Source organism: Apus apus, chromosome 3, assembly GCF_020740795.1.
Source record: "Apus apus isolate bApuApu2 chromosome 3, bApuApu2.pri.cur, whole genome shotgun sequence".
NCBI classification, from domain to species: domain Eukaryota; kingdom Metazoa; phylum Chordata; class Aves; order Apodiformes; family Apodidae; genus Apus; species Apus apus.
The window spans coordinates 71668604-71683998 of record NC_067284.1 but is presented as its reverse complement, the minus strand read 5'-3'; the positions used below and the strand labels follow the sequence as shown (position 1 = coordinate 71683998).

At 41.4% G+C, this 15395-nt stretch overlaps 1 protein-coding gene across 4 annotated transcripts; it reads right to left on the bottom strand.

Annotated features, from left to right (window-relative positions):
- Window positions 1-129: 129 nt before the first annotated feature.
- Window positions 130-14531, bottom strand: SLC3A1 (solute carrier family 3 member 1). Of its 4 annotated transcripts, none has more exons than XM_051613856.1 (10): window positions 14021-14524; window positions 13026-13205; window positions 11798-11952; window positions 10643-10768; window positions 7339-7458; window positions 6231-6355; window positions 4797-4995; window positions 3855-4001; window positions 1668-1784; window positions 130-810 (listed from the first exon to the last, which is right to left on the bottom strand). In XM_051613856.1, exons 1-10 carry the CDS (start codon window positions 14445-14447, stop codon window positions 370-372), a joined length of 2037 nt encoding a protein of 678 aa, XP_051469816.1. In that variant the 5' UTR covers window positions 14448-14524; the 3' UTR covers window positions 130-369. The 4 variants fall into 4 exon arrangements, with proteins under 4 accessions (XP_051469816.1, XP_051469817.1, XP_051469818.1 ...); XM_051613858.1 differs by having other exon boundaries at window positions 718-1087; window positions 14021-14531; XM_051613859.1 differs by lacking the exon at window positions 130-810 and adding an exon at window positions 1096-1342 and having other exon boundaries at window positions 14021-14531.
- Window positions 14532-15395: the final 864 nt, after the last annotated feature.

Below are 15395 nucleotides of genomic sequence, written 5' to 3'. Positions count from 1 at the left end.
ATGGGCATAAGCAGACAAGAGATTCAAAGCTGGATGTGGTATAAATATACAAACTAAGAACTCCTAAGAGGCAGCACCTAGAAAGCAGCTCTTCTTTCCTCACAAAAATACACAGACTTAAAAAGGACGTATTTTTAGGACAGGTTTACTTTGCTACTCCACAGACCCTAATGGGGATTTTATACCATGCTTTTTCCTTTTCATCACCAATACAGATACAAGACAATTAGGTATCAGTTTTATTTTTTAATTTTTCATTTCATTTTGTACACAAAAGTTCAAAAAGCCAAAGAAAACAATTTTTTTAGCATTTCCCTGAAACCAGTATTTCCCAAACTAACATGAAGCTTGGTTATTCTACACCTGCACTTAACAGTTCACATAGAGTAAATTGAAGGCACTGGAATAACAAGCTTTTTCTGCCACAAAACAATTTCCTTTAAAAGCTTCCATAGTATGAACAGGCTTTGCTGTTTTGTATTCAAGGACCAGGCCTTCTCCCCTCTCAGTTTTAATTAGTTTGGTATTGACAGCTTTACCAGCGTTGCTAAAATTAGTACTTAGTCTTACAACAGCTTCAGATGGAAGGCTAGGAACTATAGCTTGCAGGTCTATTGTCGATTCCTGCCCAAAATTGAGAACCATCATAAAGACTCTGTCTAAGCCATCCAACTCCCTCACGTACAGAAAAACATTGCTGTCATTCCAGACGTAGCACATCCACCCTCGACTGACAGCTAGCTCATTGCTGCGAAGTAGAGTTAGCTCTCTGTACAAGTTCAGGGTTGAATTGGACCAGGTCATCTGGATCTGCAACAATCAGCATTCATAGGGTCATTTTTTAGCACTGAATGTAGGAAATATTACTTACCTCTCATGCCCATGCAGTCTACTGAAAACATACCTGTTAGAATTCCATTTTGACAATTACCTCTCTTCAAATTTGCCTGCAAATTCCACTGAAAAACTGCTTTTCCTTCGGCACTTCCTTGGCACTCGGGAATGGCAGAGGTTATTAGGCAGGACAGAATTTCCCCAGCACTAATATTATTTCGTCCTCCCACAGTGTCCTTATAGTGCCATTTATCTGAGAGAAAGCCACGGTCATTTAAAGCTTTAGACTCAGTGAAAAAAGCTCAGTATCATCTGCTAAAGTCACAGGGTTTGTTCTGTGTTTTATTTTTCCTGACTTTGATTTCTTTTTTGTTTTTCTTCAATTCTGGTCAGCACTGTAGATCAGCAAAATCTTGATTCACTGTTCAACTGCCTTGAAAAAACTTTGTATATAACTTAAATGTTACAGATGGTCCATGCTAAGTTCTTGTTACAAGGCCAGGGCTTTCTATAACAATAGAAGTGAAAAAAAGACCAGATTTCACTTTAATATTAGCATCCTTTTAATTATTTGAAAGAACCAGATTTCCACATCTATATTATAATTGCAGTTGCCATGCATAAATGAATATATATAAAGTAGACTCCTTGCTCACGCGAGGACTTCCTTTTCTAATAAAATTTGTTAGGATTCAATGCCTTTCTATTTTCCTCCCTTCAGTTTGCTCTTACTAGCTACACTACACCAATTCCCACTAAGTAAAAGAAGGCAGAGCAAAATAGATACATTAAAATATTTTCAAACCATCAGTTAGTCACGCTGAGATACCTACCTCAACATTTACACTTTGGTAGTCAGAGTGAACAGGTAACCAGCTATTGTTGCCTTCAGTAAAACCAGCATTAACTTTACCATCCCACTGCATGGGGGATTTCTCTGGAAAGATTGCCTAGAAAATAAAATGGTGTAGAAGCCATTACTAAGAAATTACTTGTTTTGATTAGTATATTCAAAAAGTTATCCTGTGAATAGCATGTTCTCACATCTTCCAAACGCTCAGGATTGCAGGATTGCTTTCTTTAGTTTAAGGATGTAATCCTGCTCCAAATCTAAAGAGAAAAATAAGAATCAAGACAGTTCCTGAAATGGAGGAAAATGGATGGTCTCATGGATACAGCATCACTGGGTAAAATGTGTAATTCCCATTAGAGTTGTCTTCCCTTACAACGGATATTTGGATAAAAGTTTACTAATGACAGCTAGGATATTCTGATAAATATGTAGACAAGGGGTACAATTGCACAGGATTGATTGTGTTAGAAATGTAAGATTATTTCCAAGTGCAAAAACTTTATTGAAAACCAACTTTTAGCAGATTAAAAAGTGTCAATATAAAAAGTCTTACGTTCTCATTTTGAAGAATTCAGAAAAAATTTTGAAAAAGCTTCCGTGTTGTTAACGAAGAGCTTGCCAAAAGATCTGACACATTAAATTTAATTATATAAGAGGGCATAAAATATCTTGCACATGCTTTGAGTGTTTGTTTTCCAGGAAAACTTTTTTTCATATAGAGTGCAATTTTCAGTGCAATCTGTCAGAACAGCAGCTCAACAAAAGAAATTGTCACTTTGCTTTGTGACATTATAAATAACTGGTTTCTCCTTTTAGCACATTCTGAAAAGCAGGGGTGGGGGGAGAAATCCTAAATTTTCAACACTGCTAAGACTCCCTTTCATCTTTATCTCTTTCAGCTTCTCCTGAATTATTTCAAATGCTGGTGCTAAAAACTATACCCTGAGCAAATACTCTCCAGCTTTCTAAGACATCCATTAATCAGGGATTCTTCTCCAGACCGAATGAAGAGTGGTTTAGCATTGTTACAAAGCCATGAGCCACAGGACAGCCACTGACAGAGAAAAAACCCTGAGGAGCCAAGGGCAAGACACTTTTCTGAGGAGGATCATTCTGTCATCAGTAATTAGCAGCAGGAAGAAACTGCAGGAGATATTTTGACCTAGGTGTTTCTCAGAGGAAGCAATTTCCTTTTAAATCAGAGAATCTTTTCCTCATATCTGAATCAGACAAACCTGATGATTGTCATGTGCAAGAATTCTTCCCTTTGTACATCTTTCCCTTTGGCACAGGGATATCCAACACTGTTGGCAACATCATCAGAGGCTGTTTCATTCCCTAACAGAGGCTTTCTGAAAATTTCTGTAATCCAACACACACAAACATCCTATCATTGGTTATTTGTAGCTATGATCAAGCAAACTAGGCATCGAGTTCCCAGACTCAGGTACCTAAATCGTCTCTGGAAAGGGATCTAAAAGTCAAGTAAAAAAACCCTGCATGACAAGCAAAAGCCATTTCTACTTGCCATCGGGGCAACGATAAGCAGGGGCTGGTCTGTACACCCACCCCTTTCTGGAGGTTCCTTCAGAGTTTGGGCACAGAAGGAGCCTCTAGAAGGGGGTGGCTTACACAGGTGCCTTTGCATAGTCCAAGCAAAGCAGTCTGCAGGAGGTGGTGACTGTAGCTATGGTCTCTCAGGAATTCTGCTTTCTTTTAAACAGCAGCCAGGAAATAATGGTCTTTGACATAGCAATTAGGGTGCTTCTGTAGGAGGAAGGAGATAGCAGCTTGATTCCTCTTGCCTCAGATGTTTGCAACACACCTCTCCTAACCACTAGGCCAGGCCTGGCATTGGCACTTGCTGCTCTTTCTGCTGAAGCAAATCAACACTGCTACAAACCATGCAAAACTGATCTGGCAGAGGACAGAAATCAGGAGCTATGATTGCAGTCTAGCAGTTCAGACACACATCAAGGCTTTGGTTCTGGTCTCTGGCCTGGCCATTTCCATGTGCTGTCCGTCGGTGTTGCCACGGGGAACACTGAAAACCCCCTAAACCATGAGAAAGACTGGGTTTGGTTAACTAAAGTTCTTGTATTCTTTAAAGTTCTGTTACTCAGAACTAAACAGCAACAGGGTCAGAGTTTATAGGCTCTTCACTTACGTTTTCTGATGCAATGTTCTCCATGCCTATTTCTTCACCATAGTATGTCACAGGAGTACCAGGGAGGGTTAAAAGCAGCATGTTTACAACATTGACATACTCCTTCCCAATCCGAGACGAAATCCGAGCAGCATTAGGGCTTCCAACCTGAAGAAAACATAATTCTGTTAAACACACATTATAAAATGCCATGCATATGTGAAATTAGTTAACTCATTTAACAAGATATTAGGGGTTTTTCCTTTTTCTTATCCCTTCAGACCCATCAGGGCAAATACCTGTTTTATCTTGGTGCCAGTAGAAACTTCTGACTCAGATAATTGAGCACACAGAAACCCTGCCAGCAGCACATGAGGCAGCAGTGGGGATTGATGACAAATAACTCCCCACAATTACAGCTCCCTCAGACTTCTGCCATCTCCTCTGCCCTGTGAAGGAGAGATCTCCTGAACATCCTGAACATGATTCCAGCAAAGACCAGCAAGGTTTTAACTGCCCTCACCTGCCTGCTCTGTTCTTCCCCGGCCTTGGGAGGTTTCCAGAATCCATTGCACCAAGTCAGCTTACAGACAAAGATAACTGTACCAATCCCACCCTCACTGGTGATTTAAGCCAATCTCCCATACTGCATCAGAGACAGCACGGGAGAGGCATGCTCGTAAATTCCCTTCTGTCACCCTTGCACAGGGGGCATAACTGTTATTGAAGGGGAGGACAGCCAGCTGCTTGGCCAACACCAACAACTGTGACTATGGTGGTCTGACAGTTTCACATGGATATCAACTATAGGCAAGCCATGGGCTCAGGCTGCTGCTGATCCCACTGAAATCAGTGTGCATGTGTGGGGGAGGCTTCCATCACCATAAGAGAAATTATCACCTCTAGGTTTCTATCAATAACCAATAGAAACAAGCCCTTCCTGTAACAGTCTAGAACACTTACCGCCCAGTTTGGCCATTTTCCTGCTGGCATGTTTTTCATCCACAAGCTGACAGCTTCAAAAATACTGTTGCCTGATAGACTTTTCATGTTAATTAGGTTGAAATTGAGGGGAAAATCTGCTTCTTGAATAAAAGTTGTTCCATAATACATCATCGTTGCTTCAATGTCTTCCTCTTCATCACTCTCAGAACCCATAAACCTACAAAGGAGGACACAAAGTACCTTTTATGGCTCATTCTCAGTTTGCACAGAGCAGAAAGCTAGGAACTGTGTTGGACATACTTAGAAAATAACACAGCATTAAGAATTAGGTTTGCTTCCCTCCTCCCCATCAAAAAAGATGAATGCAGAGAAACAATATTTTGTAAAGTAGATGAGATGAGAAAAAATATTTATTGGAAATTTCTGGAGAAAAATCTACAATAGTCAAACCACGGCTGTCAGTGACCTAAGTCTTATCTTTCTGAATTCTTATAACTTCATTCCAGCAATTTCCATGCTTTCCTTCACAAAAAAGGACCTGGGGTCCCCAAAGTTGAACATGAGCCAGCAATGTGCCCTTGCCTCAATAAGGCAGTAACAGCATCGGGGTTGCGTTAGGAGGAGTGTTATCAGCAGGTCAAGGGAGGTGATCCTTCCCCTCAGCTTTGGTGAGGCCACATGCGGAGTACTGTGTCCAGTTCTAGGCTCCCCAGTATGAGAGAAGTATGGACATACTGGAAAGAGTCCAGCTAAAGGCTACCAAGAGTAAGGGACTGGAGCATCTCTCCTGTGTGGAGGGGCAGAGAGGTGGGACTGGAGAAGAGAGGTTACAGGGAGGGAATCTCATCAATGTATAACACTATCTGAACAGAGAGTGCAAAGACAACTGAGCCAGGTTCTTTTCAATGGTGCCCCATGCCAGAACCAGAGGTAACAGGCACAAACAGAAAACACAGGAGTTTCCTCTTGAACATCAGGAAAAAGTTTTTCACAGTGAGGGTGACTGGGCACTGGCACAGCTTGCCCAGGGAGACTGTAGAGTCTCCCTCCTTGAAAATGCTCAAAAACTAACTGGAAATGGTCCTGAGCAACCAGTTCTAGGTGACCCTGATGAGCAGGGCAGTTGGGTCAGAAAATCGCTAGCGGTGCCTTTCAAACTCAGCTATTCCATGATTTTAACAATCTGTGACTATGTGTCGACATCAGCCATACTATTAGTACTATACAATGTGCTGATTAATTAGTTTCTCTGTGGTCCAGATGGTTGCCCATTCTCTTTACTTTTGTACAGTCCATAAATACAGCAGAGCTCCCAGGGCCAGTCTCCTTTCCCTTGCATATTGGGGAAGAGGTAATATAGTCCATGAGCCACAATTTGCATTTGAAGAGGAAAACTTTATGGCATATTATAAGAAGATTAGAGAAAAATCCACTAGGTGTACTGAAGATTACCTGTATCGGCCAGGTTCACTGCTGAACTGATTCATGGTTTGACGGAAGCTACGGATCAGATCATGCATACCAACTTGTGTGGTCGTGTAGTCATGGTAGAGCTGGGAATAAGCTGTGATACTCTCCTTAAAGAAGAATGTAATAATTCCCATTAGTTCTCTGATATTTAAGATTTCAGAACTCTCCAAATTCTTCCCATCCTCTCTCCCGAGGCAACACACCAGTCTGGGTAATTTTTAACTGAAATTAGTTAAGCATACCGACACTACCAGCGCAGATCTGCACTGCACCTGGGGAACTCCAAAGATATGATAGCAGAGGGATGATTATTTTGGATCCTGTCTTTCATGAGGGAGAGTCCAGCCACAGCTGTAACCCACTGAGCCCGTCCGGAGCTGCAAACACAGCAGGTACTGTGACCACACACCAGCCAGGAAAGACGGACAGTGTAGCTGTAACTTACAAAGGCAACAGTACTTGAGGAGCTGACCAGTTTTATGCGGTGCCCAGCTGTTCCCCACAGGGGAACAGTTCTTAGTGCTGGCACTACCTGGGAATGTCCCCAAGTTCACTGCCTCAGCAAAAGCAAATGGTGTAAATAACAGGTGCTTCTGAACATGTCTGGCCACTTCCCACGGTGACATACTGCCAGTATGAGGGGGGTTTGTTTTACTCCAATTCCTACTAGCACTGTAGACAGATAGGTACTAATAGAGACTGCTACAGGATCCCAAGCGAGCAAGAGCTCTGAGCTTACCTTCTGTAGTGGGCTCCCCAGAGATAACAAATCAACTATTAAAATCACAAGACTGGTCTTTTTAAAAGATAATAAATAAATTGAAAAGCAACTGTGTTGGAACAGAAATACAAAGGGTCTATGGACAATTCTCCTCCCACTTACAGGGCTCTTCTTTGCACCTACACGATCAGCTCAGGGGCTTCTTTCTTGTATGTGCTCCTTCTGCAGGGAGCCCAGGAGTCATCTACCTCAGGAAGACTGACTCTATCTTTCTAAAGCCACTATGAAGACCCGAAGGAGTAGAAACAGACACCCTCTTGCCCCAGTGGGAAACACAGGAAAAAGACAAAGACAGAACATATACATTACTGGATTCTGGGACTTGTTCACTTGAGGCTCATCCCGTAGATGTGTTGCTTCTAAAAGATACTTAACAGCGCTGAAACTAAATCCATCGATTCCTTTGCCGAGCCAGAATTTGATAATATCCTAGACAGAGGTCAAATTTGAGAATTCCAAGTGAGCCCATCCCATTCAAACTAGTACATACTTAGAAAGAAAACTAAACCTGTTAGTTGGTATTAATATATAACAATTTAATTTTTAATTTGTACTTCAAATTTTACCTCAAGTTGAAGTGAATCATGTTGACCTAAGGTCAAACCAAGATCTGAAGAAAGCATGTCTTATTATTTCATCCAGTATAAAAACAAAGACTGCTTTGTAACTTGTCCTGCAGTTCACAGGACCAAAGCCAGGACATGCCTCACTAAAAGCCGTGTCTAATCTCATCCATCAAAACAACTGGGCCCATACTAAGCACTGTTGTTGAACACTTGTCATGGCTGCACCCTGTTAGAGCACATTGATATGCAATAAGACTTTGTTCTGCACAGACCTTGGGCCACCAGTTTTCTTTTTATACAACAGAGCTCTTAAAATGTTTGTTCTCTCTTATTTGATGTGATTTATTTATTTTTTCGCTTTTATTTTCAGACGTATTTGTTGATTTGCAGGAACATGAAAAGTTATTTCCAAGTTAACCACTATTGATTTGTAATTTCACTATCAAATACAGAGGTTGGTCACTATTTGTAAAATTATATCCTACTTCAGTAGCTATTAAATTACTATAGTTTTAACTGCTGTAGTTTTAACCAGCAACTCAAATTCAGTCCCTCTTGAGTGGTTTCTGCAAATGTTCTTTTAGATCAGGTACTTTTCTTCATCTGAGGACAAACTTTTTTTTTTTTTTAATTAAAAAGGCAATTCAATAGCTCTCTTTAAATATATTAAGCACACTTGCCTGAATAGGCTGGAGTAGAACTAGTCTATGCTCAGGCTTTACAGATTTTTGTTTGACAAATAAAGACTCTGGCCTTACTGAGCTGTGCTTTCTCATACAGCCATTCTGAAAGCAGGAGCTCTCAATATTTTGTCTGTCCAACACTGAGTCTATGGAAAATTAATTCATGCTTATACATGTGCTCATCAGAAAAGCAACATCAGGTATCAGCAGTGCAAATACCAAGCACTGACGAGGGACTCACTGAGACTGACCTACTTTTATTTATACAACAAAGCCACATGCTGGCTACTAAATTTCATTGCTCTTATACGCCATGTGGATAAACCAAAGACTTGAGCTTCTCTGGAAGAGTCCTTTTGCTTCCTGCTCAGACCTCCTAACCCTCTGAAACCCTCTGATTTTAAATTAAAATACTAGACAAAGATTATTCTTGAACATGCTGCAGCAATTAATGATGGAGCATCAGTAATGTATCAGGTACCACTAAAAAAAATAAATTAGCCAGATCATAGAAAAATATGCATGATGCTAGGAAAAAAGTTGCAAGTGACAAGATGTGGCATTAAGAGAAGAATCAAGTCACAGAGAGGTTAGTAGTGGAGTTCTTCAAGAACCAGTCTCAAGTGCAGTCTCATTTCATGTGTTAGTTAAAATGTATGACCAGAAGTGGTTTGTTTCTTCATTCACATGCAGTACCTGCAGTGAGGGGAGAAGCCTCAGAGAGACAGTGAGACCACCACAGTAGAACTGGGCAGCTGTGAAGACTACCCCCAGATTCAACAGCATGAAGTAGCAAACACTTGAGAACCAAATCAAAATACCTGAGGTAGCTGTACTATCTGATGGGGTATAACTTAAAGGGAGAGGGGGAAGGCAAAAAGCAGCAATTGCCAGGCTCATGTTCAGGCCCACTTCCCCATATTTTAATGAATTCTACATTGTCTGCTGGGGACATGATGGAGACAGGCATGAGGTTCATCAGAGCACCACCTTGCTTGGTAAGGCACTTCAGCCCTGACAGGGGCTGCCCATCTGTCTCTCTCCCCTGTAAAGTCATCAGGGATGTAGACAGATCGAAACTCTGCTATCTGTCTCTTATCCACAAGCCCAGACATTCCTTGTAATTCAAATCAGCATTGCCTCGATTTCTTGAAAATACAAACATTTCTTTGTTAAACCAGATGCCATCCCCACATCTGACTGGCTAATTAACAGCTGCTTGTATCAATAGAGATAAAAACTTCTCTCCATTCAGGTGATTCAGCTCAGTTTCAGCACAGATTTCAGTGCAAAAGCTGCTTTACCTTTCATGTCAATCCTGCCATTTATTGTTGCCCTTGATGCAACATCCAAACGTGCTAAGTGCTTTCATCCTTGGCTCTTGATAGACACTAGAGCTGAAAGCAGTTAACTGCTTCCAGAAAGCAGTCATGTTGCATCGTTTGGCTACTAGCAGCAACTTCAAAGCAAGAAACAGCAATCTTAGGACAAAGATGGAGAAGTACCTATGCCACTGTACAAGATTCTGCCCAGACATCTTTTATCTTTTTTCTTTTTTTTTAATTCTGGCTTCTTGCATTTCAGAAAAGCCTCAGGCTGGAAGAGCTGTGAGGAATAAGTAGGGGTTAACAAAGGGATGGAGTTTCTCACTTCAGGGAAGTCTGGAAAGGTCTGCCCCAAGTAATCTAGTTTACCAAAAGCTGAAGGGGAATGTTGTCAAAGCTGGAGAAAAAAAAAAAAAAAGCGCATAAACAAGGGTGGGAAAAGCTGTTTCAGCTTAAGGACAAGTTTGGTTCATAGAGAGATAAGTACGAACAACTTGCAAAATAAGGTTAGGCTGAAAAGCAAAGGGCTCCTGAAGCATCAAATCCAAGAAATTTTAAGATAGCCTTTAGTGGGAAGAGAAAGCAAAAGGGAGGTCCTTTAAAAGTACAATAGCCTATTCCAAAAACACATCCAAGATCTTGCCAGGCACTTCTCAGAGTAGGAGACTTAAGCCAGCAAACAAACAACAAAAAAAAGCAATAACCACACCTGCTTAAAATCCAGAGGAGCACAACATCACCTACTGCCACAACTTCCACTCAGGGATAGTTTTGTTTGGATTTTTTTCAGTTGCTTTTAAACTGAAGCGACTTGAAGAAAGTAGCTCTCATACTGGGAGTGTTACAAAAGAAAGCTTGAATTTTGCTTATAAACTCCATGTTCGTCTGGACACCTTTTTGTTTCAATAGTTTACATAAGCTGCAACCCTTGTATTACTTCCAACTAGACTGTAAATCATGCAACACAAATCATTGGAGAAGTCAAGTGTAGAAATAGCTGCTTTGCGGTTGGCGCGGCAGCGGCGGGTTCCGTACTTACATGGATTTCCTGTTGGACAGCGAGGCTGCGGAAGTTTAGGTCTGGCTGTTCTTTCCCAAACTGATGAAAATAACATTGCTTTCTGACATCATCGAACTGCCAGCTGGAATTCCCAAAGACACTCACCTGCTCATAGGAAGGGAATATAATTAGAACTCTTAATGTAACGTTTACTCCTGTGCATACTGTAGGATGTGGTGCATTACAAACATATAATAGAGCATAAAAAGCTTGATCAATTAATTACAGTTTGAGTAGTTTTTGTTATTCAGATTTTACATTTCCTTTTCCTGCTAGTTGCTCTCTTTTTAGTCACGTTTCACCATGTGTATTTTTTTTTTCAATATTCTGTTTCATTGACTTTCACTAGGAATTGTTTAGAATAGAGTGGAAGACATTGGTGTGAACATTTCATTTGGAACTGCTTTTCCTAACGCTTTTTAAAACTCCCTTTAGGTAACTGTGCTTTCTGCAATCTGGTATTATCTCTTTGAAGTGCCAACAACAGTATTTTAAGACATTAACTGAATCATCTCTAATAGAAGATTCCAAAAGCTAAGATAGGTATTAAGATTAAGTTTTGTTTGTTGTTTTTGTTGTTGTTTTTTTAAATTACACTAACTGGTATAAAGTATTAATTCCACCTTGAGTCTTTAGAATATGCGAGTTTCAAATCATGCACTTATCAGTTCAGATTTCAAATAAATATATTTAAAATAGGCAACCCACTTTCTGACCTGGTCACCTTCCAGAAAAAGGCAAAAAACCCCTAAGAACACATTGTTTTGTTTCTCACCCCACCAACTATGATTTCAGAGGAGCTGAGGTGAAATTTCAAGCGTGGAATACCGAGACACAGAAGGGAGCACATGTGAACAACTTGTTCACAACTATCCCTTTTTTTGTTTTGTTTAATGAGTGAAGATTTAATGCTGAGGGAAAGTAATTTTTTAAATTCTGTTTGAAGGAGGAACCCCTCCACCCTGATCTGGATTAAATCTTAGTCTGCACTATTTAATTTAGTAACATCAGTTTGTACCTCTCAACAGTCATTTATAACTCAGGGAGCATTGGGACAGTTCTGTTACAGCTGCTTTGGCTATCTGGCAGCCTGCTTCCAGTTTGGGATTTGCATGCATCCCTTCCCATGTTTACCCAGTTGTTTGGAGGAGTGAAGGAACCAGCAGCCTGCACACAGTCCTGCCAGATGTAGTAGTCTGTGTACTTCCCAGTCCGATTGCGACTCAGCTGAAACCATTGGTGTTTGTCACTTGTGTGGTTTGGTATTAAATCCATTATCACCTTTAATCCTTAAAAATCAAACCATTAAAAAAAATTACATTTAGCCTTTTAAGACAAAGCTCATATTTGTTTTCTTAATGCAGTACCAGAGGCATTTAGGCTTCTTCCTTCCCAGAGGTCTGGCAAAAGACAAAGGCTCCTGCTGGGAGGGTTTAGGCTCAAGGGACTGGTGAGCACACTAGATTTTGCACCAGCACAGCCCCACTGGCTGCTGATATGGGAATGCACAATCACAAACAAAAACCTCCAGACCATGGATGCAGTTAGTCTAACAAGAGTCTGCAAGTAACTGCAAAGCATTTTGCTGGTCCTGTTCCCCCTTGCCCATTGCTGGGGAGGGAAGGAAGGAGGAATTAAAAATCAGAACCACTTTCTGCTGCTACCAACCACTTCCACTAACTCTGACTTCAACATCTGTCTCCCACTTCCCAGGTGGGAAAGGCACTTCCCTACTCTGGCATCAGGGAACACATGTTCTTCCTCACCCTTCTTAAAAGCTAGACATTTTTGAAATCCCAGATGTTCTTGGGACTAGCAAAGCATTTTCCATTCAGCCCAACAGCTGTAAGGGGAAACACGTGAGCAAACATTTGGTCCAAGGAATAAACACACCTACCAAGGATGCAATTGCAGGAAGGAAGTGTATGTTACTTGCCTTCCCAACCCCATAATTTTTTCCCTGCTTTCTCCAGAAAGCAGCCATCAGTCATAAAATTCAGCCATAAACAACTGCATCTCAACCTTGATCCCCCAGACTACTGATGCCCATAGTTATGTGCACGAGGGAGCATGGACAGTGTGTCAGCTCCCCACACCTTCAGTCCTGCTCCCAGCACTGCCCAAGTGCCCCAGGGCAGCAGCCAGCCATCACAAATGCTTGCCATCCCCAGCTTGCATTGCTCAGGAGCCAACACATACCCTTCACTGGCACCTTCAGTTGCTTCTACTCAACACCACCACAGGGGAACTGCCAGATGCACAAACTGAAATCTCAAATCATAATCTACTGCTAGAAGGTACACCTGGATAATAGGAGTGAACATCTTTTGATAGACTTATTTTCCTTTAAGTTGCAGCTTACCTCTGTCGTGTATGGCTGCAAGAAGATCCTCAAAATCACTCATTGATCCAAACATGGGATCAATATCATAAAAGTCTTCAACTCCATACCCAAGGTCTTTTAAGGGAGACTTATAGAAAGAGGTGATCCAGATGGTTTTTATATTCAAATATGTGATATGGTCCAGTTTTTCTTGGATACCTATTTAAAAGAAAAGGGCATCTTCTCTTTAGAAAATATTTTTGAGTAATTTTGCCCCAGGGCCAAATCAAAGATGATACACAGGCCCCTTGGACATGTAACCATCCCCTGTTTTCACTGATCTCAGGCAGCTGGGCAACCTTGACATTTCTTCTGGGATAGCGTGAGATCACAGAACAGAAACCATTCAAAGCCACTTTTACAAGGAATTAAAAAAAAAAAAATCAGAGCAAAGCAAATTTTTATTCTGTATTATAAAAATATTCACATTCTCATTTAATAAATTTAGCACTCACTTCTGGAAAAAAAGCTCCTATATTTTGTTATAATGCAGCCACAGCATTGCTTTCCCTGCAAGAGCTCAAAAACACCTAGACCACGAACAAAGCAAAAAGTAACACAAGTTTCTCTCCTTTTTGTCAGTTTTATTTTTTCTCACTTTTCCTTATGGAAAGCAACCAATCTAAGATGACAAATTGCTCAGCACCACCCATCCTCCTGATTGACCTTGGTTTTGTGGAGGTATTTCACTCTGCTGGCAGTTGTGCTCCTGCTGGCTTCCAGCCCCAGTTCTAAACATCCCTTCTAAATCCAGGCTTGGCAACTTGAGCAAGAAACTCTTAGATTTATTCATGACAGTGTGAGCTGCCATTAATGATTAGTCAGACAACTTTTCTTCCCTTCCATCAGGGAGGCTTTCATTATTGGTCTGTATGGTGATTTTTAAAATTACATATACACACACACAAACTCACACATATGCACAGAAAACTGCTACACAGCTTTCCAGATACCAAGAATGGAAATACACCCACCTTTCAGATCCCCATTCCCATCCATGTTGCTGTCCTTGAAGGAACGAGGATAGATCTGATAAACAGGACTGGCCTGCCACCAGTCAAGGCATTTTGGTGACAGAGCAATAATCGCAACCGTAGCGCACACAAGCACGATGGCAGCAGCAATTATGAGCCAGAAGAGAATCTCCCTGGTGACTCTGTACCGGGCTTGGCTGGAGAACTTCAGCAAGACTTCCTTTGGCATGCCCGCATAGGGCTTCACCACCTGCTCCTCCAGAGGAGCTGGGTTCACATCAACAACGCAGGTTTTTGGCATTTCTTCTTGGCTACTGGTATCTGTCTCCTTGTCATCAAAAGCCTCATTTTGAACAAATCCGTTGTTCTCCACACCTCCCTTCTCACTCAGCTCCATAGGTAAGCTCTTAGCTTCCTCCTCAACCATTTTAGTTCACTGGGTCTTGTCCTGGAGACACAGCAAGGAAGTGTGCCAACACACCTTTGTTCAGTGAAATGAGATGTGGTGTAATTAGCATCTGGGTTTATAATCAATCCTCACCAACTGGTCAAAGTTCAAAGAGACAAAAAGGGCAAAGTGCTCCCACTGTTCTACATAACAGGCATCTTCAGCAAGATAACAAAACACTACAAGAAAGCACAGTCTTCCAGGGAAGTAAGCCTACTGCTTGTATCAGCCAAGCAGAGCTATGTTTACTGTTGCTTTCTCCAGTACATCAAACTTCCTTTTGACAGCAGGGGAAAATCTGGATATTGTTTTTTTTCACTATTAAAAAATTTAGTAAAAATGCAGCTTTCCAGACTGATCATGGCATCCCCTGCCTAAAGCAGTCTGACTAATCAATGAGTAATTTAAACATGGACAACAAGAGAACGAGGTGTTGACAACTTCCTGCCCAAAAGCAACAATACAAACTAAGGAGAAAAAATACAAGAGCTGGTTGCACTTCGTTTTCACAGCTTAGAAAAACAAAGCCCCCAAACTAGCCAAGCCTAGCCCACCCACAACTCTTCATCAGTTAAAAACGATAAGGCACATACCAACCCTTGGCACAAGCAAGACTTGAGAAAACCCCACTGTGCACTATTGAATTCTCCCCCTCCCTGCCTTTTTTTTGCCTCCTCCTTTTTTTTTTTTTTTTTAATTGTTAGCAGCAACCTTTACTTTCTCCCTTTCTACGGCTGTAGGCAGGAAAAAGCATTGCCTGAAGTCTGCAAAAATGTGTGCAGACATACACATCCGTGTGCCCTAAGGCCCAGCTGCTCTGAAGCCAGCGAGCTCACATCCCTAAGATGGCCCCTCCAGCCACTGCTCTCTGCCCAGGCATACCAAAGGAATCAGAAAGCAATAAACATTTGCCAAGGAGCTGCCTTA

Excerpts from the sequence above, each read along its gene's own strand:
- SLC3A1 (XM_051613856.1), bottom strand. The coding sequence starts at position 14,447 with ATGGTTGAGGAGGAAGCTAAGAGCTTACCTATGGAGCTGAGTGAGAAG. Across the intron at positions 13,206-14,020 it reads TGGGAATGGGGATCTGAAAG|GTATCCAAGAAAAACTGGAC; the intron begins GTGGGTGTATTT and ends TCTTTTAAATAG. Across the intron at positions 1,785-3,854 it reads AGAACATTGCATCAGAAAAC|GCAATCTTTCCAGAGAAATC; the intron begins GTAAGTGAAGAG and ends TTTATTTTCTAG.